The sequence below is a fragment of the Aquarana catesbeiana genome, linkage group LG04, assembly GCF_042186555.1.
Source record: "Aquarana catesbeiana isolate 2022-GZ linkage group LG04, ASM4218655v1, whole genome shotgun sequence".
Lineage (NCBI taxonomy): Eukaryota > Metazoa > Chordata > Amphibia > Anura > Ranidae > Aquarana > Aquarana catesbeiana.
This window is the reverse complement of record NC_133327.1, coordinates 136662361-136679464: the sequence shown is the minus strand read 5'-3', so window position 1 is coordinate 136679464 and position 17104 is coordinate 136662361. Positions and strand designations below refer to the sequence as shown.

At 39.7% G+C, this 17104-nt stretch overlaps 1 protein-coding gene across 11 annotated transcripts in view; it reads left to right on the top strand.

Annotated features, from left to right (window-relative positions):
• Positions 1-17104, top strand: part of KIF1A (kinesin family member 1A) — a 245328-nt gene that overhangs the window by 77206 nt on the left and 151018 nt on the right. For all 11 annotated transcript variants that reach the window (XM_073625730.1, XM_073625729.1, XM_073625728.1 and 8 more), the window contains exons 2-3: positions 12509-12617; positions 16446-16522. In XM_073625730.1, the coding sequence (XP_073481831.1) occupies positions 12512-12617; positions 16446-16522 (183 nt within the window). In that variant the 5' untranslated portion in view covers positions 12509-12511. The remainder of the gene's footprint in view (positions 1-12508; positions 12618-16445; positions 16523-17104) is intronic.

Genomic DNA, 17104 nt, shown 5'->3' with positions numbered 1-17104 from the left:
CCCACACCAAAGCCCCTTTTACTTACCTGAACCTGATCTTTCCAGCAGCCAGAAGGAGCAAGACTGCCCCCATGGAATGCGGCTCTCCATGGGGGCACTCGAGAAGAGGAGGACCCAGGAGCACTGCTGGGGGACCCATAAGAGGAGGATCGGGGCTGATCTGTGCAAAGAGGAGGTAAGTATAACATGTTTGTTATTTAATAAAAAAAAAAAACCTTTACAACCCCTTTAATGTGAGAGTCAGTAATGGCTTGAGAAAATAAACAATTTATTTATTGGTATTTTAAGTAACAATCAACGTGGATTTACGAAAAACCACCCTTATCAGACCAATGTATTTTCATTCTACGAGGAAGTTGGTAGTAGTTTAAATGAAGGGTAGTAGATGTAATTTATCAAAATAATTTAACACACTTTACCCCACAAATGCCTAATTTACAAACTAAGGTTTATTGGAGTGGAGGAAATTTTATGTTCATAGATAAAATGCTGGCTTCAGGAAGAGGGGGTATTGAGGGTAGTGGTTATTGATTTGGCCTCTAAGCAGGCTTGGGTCATGAGTGGGGTGCCCCAGGAATCTGCCTTGGGGCCAGCAAGCTGACCAAAAAAAAAAAAGATGAACGGATTCCCCCATCATCCACACAAGCTAGGCGGTTTGAGGAATCCTTCCCACAGTCAGAATACAAGAGCACAGAATACACTAATCAGCACTGCAGCTGATTGGCTGCAAGCACTGATCATATGAAAAATTTCTAACATCCTTGTTGGAGAGAAGTCAATTATTAGATCAACTTCTTCGGGCCCTGATGAACTGGCTAAATTTTGATCAATCTATGGCCAGTTTTTGAGTTAAGATGCTGTATTTTCTGAGGATTATGCATATGAATAACTTCGGCACAAGATGTAACAACATTACAGGAAGACCTAGGTAAGATAAAGAGGTGGGGGAGACTTGTTTGATAGGGTTAAATGCTGAAAAATGTTACACTTGGATGGTAAAAAATTGCAGGCAAGATACTTATAAGGAGGGGTTACACTTTGATAATCAGTGATGGAAAAAGATTTGGGGGTCCTTGTAGACTACAGACACAGGAAAAGAAAGCAATGCTGGGCCACCACTAGCTAAGCAAGTGGAATACTCTCCTTATGTGTTATTAAGGGTATTTACTCAAGGCAAACATTGATACTGTTGTTACTCCTTCACAAAACACTGATTCAGCCTTATCTTGAGTATGCAGATCAATTTTGGTCACCAGTCAACAGAAAGGATGTCCTAGAACTAGAAAGAGACCAGGAAAAGGCAACACGTTTATTAAGGGCCTACAGGACCTCAGCTATGACTAAAGCTGAACTCTAGGAAAAGCAAATATTGTCTAAATACAATAGTATTCTTACTTGAATCTTGGTGTGCTTTGCATATTTCTTCCAATTCTGTGCAGTAATCCAGTTTGAAACTTTGCCTCTATAAAAGAACTTCCTGTAATAAAGTCCAGTCACTGCTGCTATCTCTCCGTGTGCAGGGTGACTGGTCGTGTATCTGCCCCCTTCTGTAGTTTTCTGTCGGCAAGCCTGTAGTGGGTGGAGTTGCTGGGTCTCTTCCACAGTTCTGCTTTCTGCAAAGACTATGTGCAGCACATCCATGATGTCACCACTACCTTTAAAAGATAATATCTGGGTTTCTAAAGGCATTTGATGCACACAAAGTGGATTTATACTCTTTGTCACCATTACAGTAAAACTATAGGCAATTTTTTAGGGCTGTGGAAATTAACAATGAATTCCTCGATTAATAGTTAATTTTTTTGATCGATCAAAATTCTTTCTCACCTCTCCGCCGAGTCTTCAGAGAGTTACATAGTTACATAGTATATAGTTACATAGTAGGTGAGGTTGAAAAAAGACACAAGTCCATCAAGTCCAACCTATGTGTGTGATTATGTGTCAGTATTACATTACATATCCCTGTATATTGCGGTCATTCAGGTGATTATCTAATAGGTTCTTGAAGCTATCAATGCTCTCCGCTGAGACCACCGCCTGTGGAAGGGAATTCCACATCCTTGCCGCTCTTACAGTAAAGAACCCTCTACGTAGTTTAAGGTTAAACCTCTTTTCTTCTAATTGTAATGAGTGGCCACGAGTCTTATTAAACTCTCTTCTGCGAAAAAGTTTTATCACTATCGTGGGGTGTCCAGTACAGTATTTGTAAATTGAAATCATATCCCCTCTCAAGCGTCTCTTCTCCAGAGAGAATAAGTTCAGTGCTCGCAACTTTTCCTTATAACTAAGATCCTCCAGACCCTTTATTAGCTTTGTTGCCCTTCTTTGTACTCGCTCCATTTCCAGTACATCCTTCCTGAGGACTGGTGCCCAGAACTGGACAGCATACTCCAGGTACGGCTGGACCAGAGCCTTGTAGAGTGGGAGAATTATCGTTTTATCTCTTGCATTGATCCCCCTTTTAATGCATGCCAATATTCTGTTTGCTTTATTAGCAGCAGCTTGGCATTGCCTGCCATTGCTGAGCCTATCATCTACTAGGACCCCCAGGTCCTTTTCCATCCTAGATTCCCCCAGAGGTTCTCCCCCCAGTGTATAGATTGCATTCATATTTTTGCCACCCAAATGCATTATTTTACATTTTTCTACATTGAACCTCATTTGCCATGTGGTCGCCCACCCCGAGTTCCGTCGGAGATCCGGTGACGTCACGGACATCGACATCACTGGACTTCTCCCCCCTTTCCCAAGTGCCTCCGTCTGCTAACGAAGGGAAGGGGGAGGAGTCCGGTGACGTCAATGTCCGTGAAATCATACATTGAGGAAGACAGATCCTAACGATTTGATTGATCTCACTGGTCAAAGTATTCAGATAAACATCTATGTAAATCCTGGACTTGGCTATGAATATCAACATATCTGAGGGCTTTCCTGGCTGTAAGTCAGTTTGACGATGAACTGACATTGATTGGTTTCCAGCAATCAAGAAGCATTTATGATGAGGGCACTTTTTTCCAAAGAGCTGACACTTTGCTGTCTCAGCAGGTGATGGATGTTTCTGGCTCTCCATCGGTCCCCCTGATGCACAACGGTGCTATTTAAATAGACTGTAGGGTAACGCCGTAGCCCCGCCCCACTGAGGAAGTTCTGATTGAACGTAACGCGTACGGGGGAGGAGCTACACATGATGTCAGCTAAAAGTAGTTGGATCTGTATGTGCGTTATAATTAATCGAAATTAGCCAATTAATCGATTTAAAAAAACGATTAATCGAACACCAAAATTTTAATCAGTAACAGCCCTAAATTTTTTTTTTCATTTTGTATAGAGCAAGGAAGGGTTATTACCCCTGTCAGATTTTTTTTCACCATCTGTGTCCCATTGCAGAGATTTGCATTCATTTCCTGTCCTATAGCCATACAGGAAATGAGAGGAAATCCCTGCAAATTAAAGAAATTCCTTGGGGACCCCCAGGTCATCAGAACCAGTGTCCCTATTGGAAGATTTTCCCCTCTATTATTTTTTTGGGGACAACCCAGAATTTGGGAATTTCTTTTACTCTTACTTTCAATGATCACGATAAACAGGACAAACAGAGAGCGTGAACCTCCTTAAGACCCCTTTCACACCGAGCCGCCTATAGCGTCAGCGGTAAAACGCCGCTATTCTTAGCAGCTTTTTACAATCGGATTTTCGGCGCATTTTGGCCGCTAGCGGGGCGCTTTTACCCCCCCGCTAGCGACCGAGAAAGGGTTAAAACCACCCGCAATGCGCCGCAATAGCGGCGTTTTGCCGGCGGTATCCCAGCACTGCCCCATTGATTTCAATGGGGAGCAGCGGTGGAGGAGCGGTAAACACACCGCAGCTTCACCGCTCCAAAGAAGCTGCTGGCAGGACTTTTCCTGACATCCTGCCAGCGCACCGCTCCGGTGTGAAAGCCCCCGGGCTTTCACACTGGAAACAGTGGAGCAGCTGTTTGAGGGCGGATTGCAGGCGCTATTTTTAACGCTATAGCGCCTGCAAAATGCCCTCAGTGTGAAAGGGGTCTAACAGGGGCACAGACAGCAATAAAAACTTACAGGTGTTCTAATCCCTCTCCACTCTCCACAGTTTTGCCTTTAGTTATACTTTAATGAATATATTTGAATTAAAGTTTTTGTGCTTGCCTGTAAAGATGTTACCATCTTATTTAGGCTCCTGATGAGGATACATTACACAATTTAAGATTGGAGGAAATGAGGTCTAAACTGAAATCACGGGGAGAGTTCTTTACAGTCAGAGCAACTAAAATGTGGAAATCTCTTCCCCAAGTAGTGTCATCAGCTGAGAGTATTGACAAATTAAAAAAGGAGTCTCTAGATGTCTTCCTCAATAAGCACAACATACAGGGATATACAGTATATACTCTTAAAATGCAAACTGAGACATGCACAGCCCATGTGCAGTGTACAGCCTGTCATTCACATGAATGGCTGTGCGCTATTCTACTAGTGTAGACTGTGGTGCTACTGTAAACACGAGTACACATGCATGTACAGGCATTAGAGCTGCATGATTCTGGATAAAATAGGAATAACAATTTTTTTGCTTAGAATCATGATTATGTCACGATTCTCGGTCTAACATTATCTTTCACATTATACAAAAAAATTGGACTAACTTTTCTGTTTATTTATTTTTTAATTCATTGAAGTGTATTTTTTCCAAAAAATTTGTGTTTGAAAGACCGCTGCGCAAATACACTGTGACATAAAATATTGAAACAACCTCCATTTTATTCTCTAGGGTCTCTGCTAAAATATATATATATATATAATGTTTGGGGCTTCTAAGTAATTTTCTCACAAAAAATACTTATTTTAACTTGTAAGCAACAAGTGTCAGAAAAAGGCTTATACCGTGTACACACGGTCAGATTTTCCGACGGGAAATGCTGGATGTGAGCTTGTTGTCGGAAAGTCCGACCATGTGTATGCTCCATTGAACATTTGCTGTCGGACTTTCCGCCAACAAATGTTTGATAGCAGGATCTCCAATTTTCCGCCAACAAAACTTTATTGTCGGAATTTCCGATCGTGTGTACACAAGTCCGACGCACAAAGGTTCACGCATGCTCGGAATCAAGCAGAAGGAGCCGCACTGGCTATTGAACTTCCTTTTTCTCGGCTTGTCGTACGTCTTGGACGTCACCACGTTCCCACGTTTGTAATTGTTGGCCAACATTTGTGTGACCGTGTGTATGCAAGACAAGTTTGAGCTAACATCCTTCGAACAAAAATGCACGGTTTTGTTGGCGGAAAGTCCGATCGTGTGTACGAGGCATAAGTCTTTAAAGAGGAACTGCAGTCTGCTCACATAATTTGTAATAAAAACATTTTTGGCATTCCAAAGCTTCCCTCCAACCACTTTGCATATTATTGTATATATACTGTGATTCTGTACTTGCCAGATATGCTGCAGAAATCTCCCTCCACTATGTCTGGCTGCATCCATTTTAACTGTGGGCAGCTGAAGCTGCTGCCTGTTCACTTCCTGAATTTACACAGACACACAGAGGCACACCTCCAGCTCTGCAGCTCTCATTGGCCTTCTTATGACTCATCCCCCCTCCCTTCTTGGCAAACTCTCACGCGAGTGAGAGAGAGAGCTGTGCATGATGTCATAAGCCTAGGCTTTATACCAGACAAGAAAGAGGAAGTGGGCTGTATAAGGTATTTACTGGCAGAAAAAAAATGTTTAACTATCCAAAGTTAAAACAACAAGGGCAGAAGATTTAATAGATGGAAAGTTGAAAAAATGACTGAAGATCCGCTTTAAATGCTTAAACTGACCTAATTTGCAGACCGAAGCTCATCCCTTTGATCTGTAAAGAAACAGAAATATACAATGTTTCTTTTTAGCTCTTTCAGCACTGAGCAATGTTGTTGATAAACATTGCTGGCTGCTTTTTTTTTTTTTTTGGCAGCTGTGAGCAGGGAACTGCTCTGCACTTAAATGAATTGTGGAAATGCTGGATTAAGATCGTGTGTGGGGGTTGAATCCAGATTGCAATTTTTCAACAATTAATCGCGCAGCGCTAACAGGCATATGCAAAAGATAATTTTTGTGCTGGCTTTACTATAACATTATAAATGTTACAAACAAAATAATACCTAAGACTGCACATTCGGTTACAGTAAATTGGTGGGTTAAATCACCCCCAATCATTTTACACCTGTTTGGGTTTCCTGTATCCGACCAACCTAGCCAGAAGTGTTCTCAAGAGACAATAGGGCTAGGGGTCATACACCCACCAGCATTCAACTAAAATGAAAACATGATTAGCCATTTGTCAAACTGACAGATATAATATAGCAATAAGGCAATGTATGCGTGTTGCCACCTTTTGTCCTATCACATACAGAGGCAGTGTAACGTGGTGCCAAGAAAGAATGATGAAAGCGAGGACGGCATGCTAGATATTTCTGGCTTAGATCCTTGGAGATGTCACCCCAGAGACACGGTGAGGCTTGGCAGGCTGTAGATGTGGTCGCAGCAGATTCCACACACCTCTAGATGCTTTGTAATCTGATCTGTGTGAAAACTCTAGTGACAAAGCCGCATGATCTCAACAATGTGTGCCCAAACCTTATTGTGTTACACTGCCACTAATCAACCCATGACTGATGTCACTGTACTGGACACGTCCTGTGTTTATACTTTATAAACTGTATTGTATTGGAGTCCAACACAAATGTGTGTCTTGTAGTTTATTTCATTTGGATTTCAATTGCATATTCTCTTTTCAAAATCAATTTTCACTTTGCAAAGAGAATTTTCACTTATCTTAGTGAAGAAGGGTGAAACAAAGAGAAAAGATGTGTTTTTCTAACACACGATTGGATGAAGTCAGTACAATTTCACCCCATTCGCAAAGTGAATTTTCTTTTTGCAAAATTTCTACGTAGCCTATTCAAAAAAGTGAATGGGTTGAAGCTGTGCTGGTTTCTATCTCATGTGTTTTTTTGCATGTACATAGTTAGATATTCCTGGCCAAGTGTTCACTTTCTTTTATTCACTAAGATAAATAAAAGTTCACATTTCAAAATGGAAATTCACATTGAAAAGTAAACCCCTCTGACTCCTTTAATAAATCAGGTTCAATGCCTGTCCCACTAAACCTGCAAGTTGAAAATTATGTAGAATAAATCATTTTAAAGATCCGTATTTATGTAACTATTAATTATTAATTAATATTATTAATAGGCTAATTAATTTATTAATTAGTTAATCTTGATTAGCCTTTTAATAATTTATCTGCGTATCTAGCTTTGCCAATTTAGATTTTTTTCCCCAGTATTTCTTCATTTTACTATTCCAATATAATATTATTTTCATTTTCTTATGTTTTTTGTTCCCAAACAATGCTAAAAAACAGTTCCTTTATAAATATGTAGCGCTTACCCCTGAAGGAGCAGCTGATTAATTATTATATCCGTAATTCATGTTTACCACCTGACCCATCGCAGCCCATACAATCAGAAACAGTCCATATTTCATTTTTTTCTCTTGCTTTATTTAAGTAACATGAACTGGGATAGGAGAAGGGTTCTCTGAGATGCTCTTTTGGTTGCTTTGTAATTGTTTTCTTTGCCTCTCATGCAAAGACCTAGAATCATTGCGGATAATAGGAAATCACTCTATATGATTTCTTCATCAGGGAAGATGGAAGTAGATTTGATAGAGAATAATTCATAAAAAGTCACTCTGAATAACTTCTTCATTTGCAGAACTTTTCAAGAACAGTCTGTATCTCTATATGTGTACTAGTAGCTTTACCGCCACCTCTTTACCACTACTTCCCATCTGCATGGTACTTCCAAGTTGAGCTAAAGAAAAGTCACTCTGAATAACTCCTCCCGCTTGACTGATTGGAATCCCGGGGCATTGGTGAACCCAAAGTCATAGGCCATCACCACCTGTCCCACTGACTTGGGTACCAACATCCCTCAGCCTCTGGCAGTACCCTTCCCTTGGGCTTTCACTCCCGTGATCAATAGTCCATGTGCCACTCATAAACGATCGATCGCCCAGTTTCCTTCCGCTTAGTTGCTACTTCTTCTGCAATGATTCTTCCATCCCTTTCCTCCCTTCTGGCACGCTCCCTTCCCCGCAGGGGCGGCCAACGACACCCACGACTACATGCTGCACGGTGTCATCTACTCCTCTAGGGATGCCGGTTCCCCACCCTCCTCGCAGGGGGGGCTCTGTTGGCTCCCCGGAGGGGGAACCTCTCCCCTCCGGGAACCAGGCTGGGCTCCTCTCCAACTCAAATTCCTGACTCACCCGGCTTTTTATATGAGAGTCCCGTCTCCTGCCAAACAAATTAATGATTGGCCAGAACTCGCATACAAACTGCCTGTCACTCAGATCCCAAATAAAAAAACAGGCCTGCTATATGGTACAAGCCTGCCTAAATTTACCTGAAATTGCAAGCTAACAAAAAGGTCACCTACATAAAAGTAGGTGCCCGCTACAAATAAATTTCCAGAAACACAGTTGTTATAAACAAGACTAATCTCAGAATAAAAAAAATTGTAACACTGTTCTAATTCTGTTCCAAATCCAGGCAAGCTTACAACCTTTATGTGAAACTTTATTTGTTCTATACCTTATATTAGTTGTTATTCTGTTGTGGGAATGACAGATAATTGTGCCGAAATGGAGCTAAAACTTTTTTATATATATTTTTTTTTCTGGATAGAGTAGGAAAGGGTTCTATCCTGATAATGTTTTTTATTGCTGTTCACACTCACCAGTCCAGGTGTTATTTGTACTCTCTAGTGTATCTATCCAATGTCCTCAAATGACAAACAGGGCCAGGGCCTACCAATGTCTTAAGTTTTGTGAAATCATAATTAGATAAATTTAGTAAATTAGTGTTGCACTTCAAAATTGCATTAAAAAAGTCCATTATTTTCTATGACTTTGTTCACACTGCTGTACTTAAGGCGCAGTTTCCCGAGGGTACTAAAATAACCTTGAACAATAGCAATTTTATTCAACTAAATAATTCCATTCTTGGAAGGGTGCATTTTATTTTCCTGAAAAGGAAATGTAAATACAGGAGTATAGCCTTACAGCATAAAATTTGTGTGTATTTACAGCACCAGGGAGGCCCAGCTGCAGCCTATTTCTGTCCATAATACAGTATTACAAAAGACACTGTGCACCTGTAATCTCGATTACACACGTGCATGCATAGATGTATTTTCCCAAATGTTGTATTCTGAAAATTTTTGTTTGTTCATGCCTGTAATTGCGAGCACCAGTGTTCACACAAAATTAAAAGAGCACATAGGGGTTAATTTACTAAAGGCAAATCTACTTTGCACTACAAGTGCACTGCAAGTGCAATTGGAAGTGCAGTCGCTGTAGATCTGAGGGGAAGATCGAAATGAGGGGAAGCTCTGCTGATTTCTATCATCCAATCATGTGCAAGCAAAAATGCTGTTTTTTATTTTCCTTGCATGCCCCCCCCTCAGAGCTACAGCAACTGCACTTCCAAGTGCATTTGCAGTGCAAAGTGGATTTGCCTTTAGTAAATAAACCCCATAGTATTTTGTAATACACTAATGTGGACAGTAACATGCTAATATTGACAGGTGTATTTAATGCTGTATGGCCGTACGCCTGAAAGTACTTCTGTTCTTTCTCTCCTCATAATGTCAGATTAAATACACAACCATTTGTTAGCTTGCTAGGTAAAATAATGACCAATCCACAGAAAACCTTCCAGAAGCATGCATATGTCCTTTCCCTCCCCTGAATCCCCCTCACATTTACGGTATATTAATACAATATGCAATGTGGGACAGGATGAATGATGACCACAATCTTCTGTGCTTTGGGACGTTTCGCATTTCATCATTGCCGCATTAAATATGCATCACTTGAAATATCTAATACATTTCTTCTATCTCCCATATTGTCAAATCATGCTTTGTTTTTTTTTTATTCTTTTTTTTTCTGGTTTTCCTGCATCTTAGCTGCATCATCAGTTCTTATGCCGCGTACACGCGAGCGGACTTTTCAGCAGACTTTCAACGGCGTTACGACGGACTTTCGAACGACCGGACTTGCCCACACATGAACGGACTAAAGTCTGTTCGAAAGTCTGTTGGTTTGAACATTATGACATACGAAGGGACTAGACTAAGGAAGTTCATAGCTAGTAGCCAATAGCTGCCCTTGCGTCCTTTTTTGTTCATCGGACTAGCATACAGACTAATTTTTTGACCGGACTCGAGTCCGTCGGAAAGATTTGAAACATGTTCCAAATCTAAAGTCCATCTGATTTTTGACAGAAAAAGTCCACTGAAGATCCGATGAAGCCCACACATGGTCGGATTGTCCGACGGATTAGTTCCGTCAGACCAGTCCGGTCGAAAAGTCCGGTCATGTGTACACAGCATAAGTTGTATAGTCTGTATCCTAAACAAGGATTAGGGTAACCACACAATTTATGAGGGCCATTAGGGCAACTGTAATTATTCCAAAGGGCAAAAATAATAGTGAGACCAATGTGTGGTGAGCCATCTGTCCATTCTCAAACCTGATGGAACCTGCTGAGGTTACTTGCTTTCCTTTTCCGAGTAAGGAGAAGGATCCGCACCTGCAGGATGAAGGGCTTTGTTCTAGCATGGAAATAAGTATGCTCCCTATAATGCCTTTGAGTGGGCACTGGAGTAGCATAATATACTATACAGGAAGCCTAGAAATTTAGCTTTTTGGGCCAAAGAAAAAACATACTTGGAATTTCAATTACCACATGGCTATTCCACCAAATATACCATTTTACCTTTTCTGTTTTTTTTCTGTTCTAAAGCTACTGAAAGGCATGTGATGGTAGTTGAACTTGCCAGTATAAATGTGAAAAGATTGTTCTATGTGCCTTCATAATAAAATCCCCTGAAAGTGCATAGTTATGGAGGAGATAAGAGCAGAAGTACATCTTAAATGGTGGTAAAAATAGTGATCAGATTAAAAATCCAACACAGCTTTGTTTATTTTACCCAATGTCAGTTGGCCAGTAATGTTGGTGAAGGTTTTTGGGTCCCAATAGGCAGGGGTGCCATTATCTGATTGGTCAATGACTGCATTGGTATCTGTGTCATAACCCAACATCTTGGAGTTCTGAACAGTTGTCTCTGGAATGATCAATGAGGAAAACACGTGACAGACAGTTGACTAATTTGCTAGACTGATTGACAGGTTCTGTATCTTAGGCCTTGCACACATGGTACGAAAATCAGAAGGGAAAAGTCTGAAGACGAGCTACCTGCGGATTTTCGGATCGTTAGTACGGTACTTTCGACAGACGATTTGCCTTTTACATCAGACAAAAGCTGGATGTGCAGGTTATAAAATTTTTGTCAGATGTGAACTCAACGTGTGATTTTCGGATGGTCAGTACAGAAATCCATCACACAAAAGTCGAAAGTACAAACACGCATGCTCGGAATCAAGGAACGACTTGGAAGAGTTCGGTCTTGTAAACTACTGTTTGTAATCTAGAATTAACATTCCTGAAGCGGCAATTGATGAAATGTCAAAATTCTCATCTTCTTTAATGGGATAATAATGAAGCATGTAGTTATGCCAAACGTATTTTAAAAGGCATTTGTTTTGTACGATCTGAAAATCGCGAATCAACGCTCACCAAACTTCTACTAACACGAATATAGCAGAAGGTGCCCAAAGGGTGGCGCTTGAGAAATGAACTTCCTCTTTATACTCTCATAGTACGTAACTACGTTCCTGTTTCTCAAACGACAATTTGTGGATAGTTAGTATGCGTGACAAAATCCGGCACGCGCCCTTTTGACAAAAATCAGACGCTTGGTCGTCCAACAATCAAACTGTGTGTACGAAGCTTTACCTACAGAACCTCTTATTAAAAAAAAAAAAATTTCAAGCCCATAGAAAATTGGAAAGGTTAAATACATTATTTACAGACAAATGGTAATCTGAAATAAAGTTTGTATGGTATGAGCAGTCCTCTCTTTCTAACAAAGCTGAAGTCTTGCTTGTCAGTAGTGAAATAATTGGATAGTCATAATTAAATAGAGGCATTATCAGAGCGTAGCTATGCATGGCCTACACAGCGGCTGAAGCATTTAGGAAATTCAAGTGAAAGTATTAAGCTGTAGAGGCAGCAGTAAATTAGCTGGTACATTACCACACAGAATTCCCAATGTAAATGTACAGTTATGCCAGTCCTAGTGATGGTGATATTGCTTTTATTCAGTATTTGATAAATATTCATACAAGCAATATGTTTGTTAACTTTGCTTTATTGTATATTACCACTTCAAATTGTATTACCTTTTTCAAGTTTTTGTAATAACCCAACACCCCCACAGTCATAGTTTGGCAATTGTTTTTACAATTAACTGGATTTGTGGACTAAACTCAATACGCCCATAACTGGTCATCAAATTAAATCATTCTAATTTTATCATTACAGGAAATGGCGGGAGCTTCAGTGAAGGTCGCGGTCAGAGTGCGGCCATTCAACTCACGTGAAATTGGAAAAGATTCAAAATGCATTATCCAGATGACTGGCAACACAACCAGTAAGTAACAATAACTAATATTAATGTAACATTGTCATTCATGAACTGATTCAAAAAAATGGGTGGAGGATGGAGCTATATACTGTATATTGGTACATAGTTGGTAAGGTTGAATAAAGACATCAGTCAATCCAGTTCAACCTAAGTTTATGCTTCCAATGTTCATATCCCTGCACATTGCGCTTGCTAAGAAACAGACTTTTGTTTTGTTATATTAACCTTCTAGAGAAAAGAAAAACGAATTGCGTAAAAACCCAACTCTTCATCTTGATTCACATGTTTAGGCCTATGGTATGTGGTTTGGTTACTCCCAATAACAATATACTACATACATACTAATTTCCAGAAGATTCCCTTGGGGCCATTTTATAAATTCTGAAGCAAATTAAATTGGTACAAAAGTGGATTTTTTTCTTTTTTTTTTTTTTTTACAAACCCATCAATTGGAGAAAAAGAAAAACTTAATTTGTTACAATCAGTGGGTCCCAGTAATTTGAAATTGTGCCACCTATCTGTTTTCTAAATTATGGTACACCTAGCTATACTATGTATATTTTTACTACCAGTCCACTTTAAAACACTGTTAAAAATCCTACCCATTTGCTGAAAATGATGTCAGCTATTTGTCTCTCCCTTTCTGAGATCATGTGATAGCCTTTGTCATGTTTCTTGTAATGAATGAGCTTTGTACACTGGTCACGTTTTTTCTTCCATAGTAACCAGCAGAGGAAGTCATTATTTGGAAAGGATCCATATGCATTCTGGGATTTGTAGGCTTTAGCTTGTATTCCATTCTCTGGCGATGTAAACCTGTATGTCCATGACCTCTCCATTTTCCTATGTTCTTTGGTTCAATCTTTCAAACGTACGGCTTTGTGTCTATGTGGTGTCACAGGGATTTGGCATCAGTCAGGACATGCTGACTGGGCACTGTTTTCCTGAGAGAACAAAGAGAGCCTGTGTGCCCACATAATCCCACACTGTTGAGAAGGGAGAGAGGAATGGAGGGCAGTCACTATCAGCGAGAAATATAGGATAATAAAATCCTAGTTACCACTAATGCTGCACAGAGAAAAATCTAAATATCTATAGTTCAGCAATATTGGCAAGCTGCAGTTAGCAGAGTATCAGGACGTATGGAATGCAGCCTGTTACATTGGGACAAATAATAACGCATGTGAGAGGTGCTTAAAGGACACAAAGTACTCACTACACACTGTGCCCAAAAAGCACCCAAGTGCATAAATGTAAATGGAACCGAAAGCTGCTGTTTGTAACTAACTGGATACATCTTTTGTTGCAAATACTACAATATATAGAGATTTATAATCTTTTTGATTTTTATTAGGTCATGTTTCTTTTATGGTGTGCTGTATATGATATGTTGAATATTTTATTTTGGCCTTTAAAGTAGATCAAAACCCTAACTGGATGACATTTATTTTCCTAAAGTACTGCAGGCGAATTTAATAAAACTGGAGCAGCCAGAATCTGGAGCAGCAGTGCAAGCTTCCATCTTCAGCTTATTTAATGAAGCTTTGAAAATGAAAGATAGAAGCTGATTGGTTGCCATGCACAGCTGCTTCAGATTCTTGCTGCTCAAATTTCAATAAATTCCCCCCTGTGTTTTATAAACATTTCTCATGGCTTTCTTTTTCATAAAATATTTGATTTCTCCTTATTTATGTTTTTTTTTTGCCTCTATGTGCTGCTGATCTTCTACAGCAGGGGCCTCAAACTGGCAGCGCTCCAACTGTTGCAGAACTACAAGTCCCATCATGCCTCTGCCGGGAGTCATGCTTGTAACTGTCAGCCTTCCAATGCCTCATGGAAATTGTAGTTCTGCAACAGCTGGAGGGCCACCAGTTTTAGACTCCTGTTCTACAGACTCTTTGCAGCCAGTTTCTGTTTACATGCATGCTCTCTATCAATGACTGCACATGTTTGCTCTGGATTCCAGATTTCAGGGCTGGTTCACATCAGGAGTCACATAGGAATGCCTTGTGCATTCCTGTGTGACTTACATGCAGTTCTGTGCAGTATGATTTCAGCCCATTCATTTTGACTAGGCTGAAATCGCACCACACAGCACCAAAAGTAGTGCATGCACTACTTATGGAAACTTATTGCAACCTGATCGCATGGTACTTCTGTACCATGCGATTAGGTGCTGGCAAAAGCATTGTGTTTGCCTCCTGTAATAATTAATAATGACACCTGAGAAAATTACGTCAGACAAATAGTAAATGCCCAGTGTAGATGGTGCCACATCCCTAAGAAGAATGAAGGTATAAAATATAATGGATGGGACTTTGTAGGCACCAAAGTAACTTTATAACCATAAAATGCAAAGTTTTTTATACATTACATTAAAAACAGGTACAAGGATTAAAAACATGTAAATCCCCTGTACAAATTGGTCACATGTGTAGATACATGAATACCCCAAGGCCACACTGGGATCATGAGTGTGGAAGTGCATTTCAACTTTCATTGTCTTCTTCTGGGCGTTAGTGCAAGAGGGTAGGTTCTACAAAAGACAATATATTAACCAACTAGTATAAAGATATGTCTAACCACATTTTTTGAAGAAATTTGTACAGGGGATTTAAATATTTTTAATCTTTGTACCTGTTTTTAATGTTTGCGTGTTTATGGTTGTATAATGTTTTGCATGTTTATGGTTGTATATTTTGTACCTTCATTAATATCGACACCTGTTGCAGATCGCAACTGCAGTGGTTTTGAAAGCAGTGCGGGAAATGCGCACGGAATGCGTGTTTCCCGCAGAGGGAGCATAGTGACCAGCAAAAGGCATGTGGTGACAATGCAGGAGCACAACTGTTGTGACTCCATAACAGTAAGTGAGTGAAAAAGGACATTGATGGCAATGAAATTACATTAAAATATTAAAGCTTATATGAGATTTTAGTGCTTAGATTAGCAGTTGCAACCTTGGACACGTGCCAAGCACATCCAGTGTTCAGGAGACATTGTTCAAGAATCTTACAGGTTGGGAAACGGTTATCTCAGCATATAGAGTGGAAAACAGTTGGGAATACGACAATAGGAAAAAGTTGGGGATGCAACAATACTTATTAAAAAAAGCTTCAAGAAGAGTTGGAACCAAGCTTAACTTCAATAGTTAAGTGGACAGCTGACATATACATTCATCTGCTTGGTCTATTGAATATTTTACAATGAAGTTTCCTATGCAAACAACATCTGATTATGTATTTTTCATAATGTTCTTGTACTGAATTGCTCAGGTTTGTGAAACATTTTATTTAAGGTGTCTCCACATGGATAAATTGGAGGGAGCATTTAACTCTTTTAAACATATATGACTGATATCCACTCCACTTGGGGTAAATATTATTTTGTGGTCATGTGCTTCCAACTCTGGTAAACAGATGTCTAGCAGAACTTGGTTAAATGGCTAGATCACTTGGTTAGTTTCTGGTCAGTGGTCTCCTAAATCTAGGGTGGCCATACATGACCTAAATAATTTTGTGTGATAGATTTTGTTCACTGTTTTTGATGATCACATATTGGAAAGTATACCTGACTAATTGCTACAATTATTCTGTAGCAACTAGAAGAAAATGGTCATCCCCAGTACACCTCATTAGTGTGTTGGGTTCCAGATTGTGGATGGTCGCATTGGTTTGGTGTTTCAATCAATGATGACATGTATGGCTGTAATTATCCACACTAATGTGTCCATATACAAATCCCACTAGGCCATCTGCAGTAAAAGAACAATGAGATGATGAAAGATGTAGGTGATCACAAATTAATTATGACTATCTTTGCTTTTGTCTTCAGCTATTATCAACCCTAAGCAACCAAAGGAAACTCCCAAAAGTTTCAGCTTTGACTATTCCTACTGGTCACATACTTCAGTAAGTAGTACACATCTCACCAGAAGAAGTGGCAATAGCTCTATATTTTTCTTTTAACCCCCATTATTTAATACATATAGTATATTAGTATTACACAATTAATAACAGCTGCACATTTGTAAGAACTGGTACTGTAAACATAAAAGCAAAGCCTATATAATAATCGTATATGTAATATATGTTATGTTATAATTTACTGTAAAAGGGCTTGTTTACACTTGTGTTTGGGGGTGGTGGTAGTAAAAAAACATGGTTGCATCGCACATCGCTCACATGGCCATCATGTTTCCCGGAGTTACTTCCAGGTTCACAGGCTTTGGCGCTGTAATTTCCCAGAGCCGCGATTAAATCATGCGCGCAGCTGCCGCCAGTCATGGCATGGGCCCTGAAGAAACAGCACAAGCGGGCCGTTCCTTCAGTGTGCATGCGACCATGACGTCGGCGGCAGCGTATATAGTAAATATCTCCTAAACGGTGCAATATAGTAAGGAGAAATATGCACAAAGTAAATATTTCATTTAATTAAATGTAGTAAATATTTAATTTCATTTTTATCTTTTTATTTTCATCTTTAATTTTTTT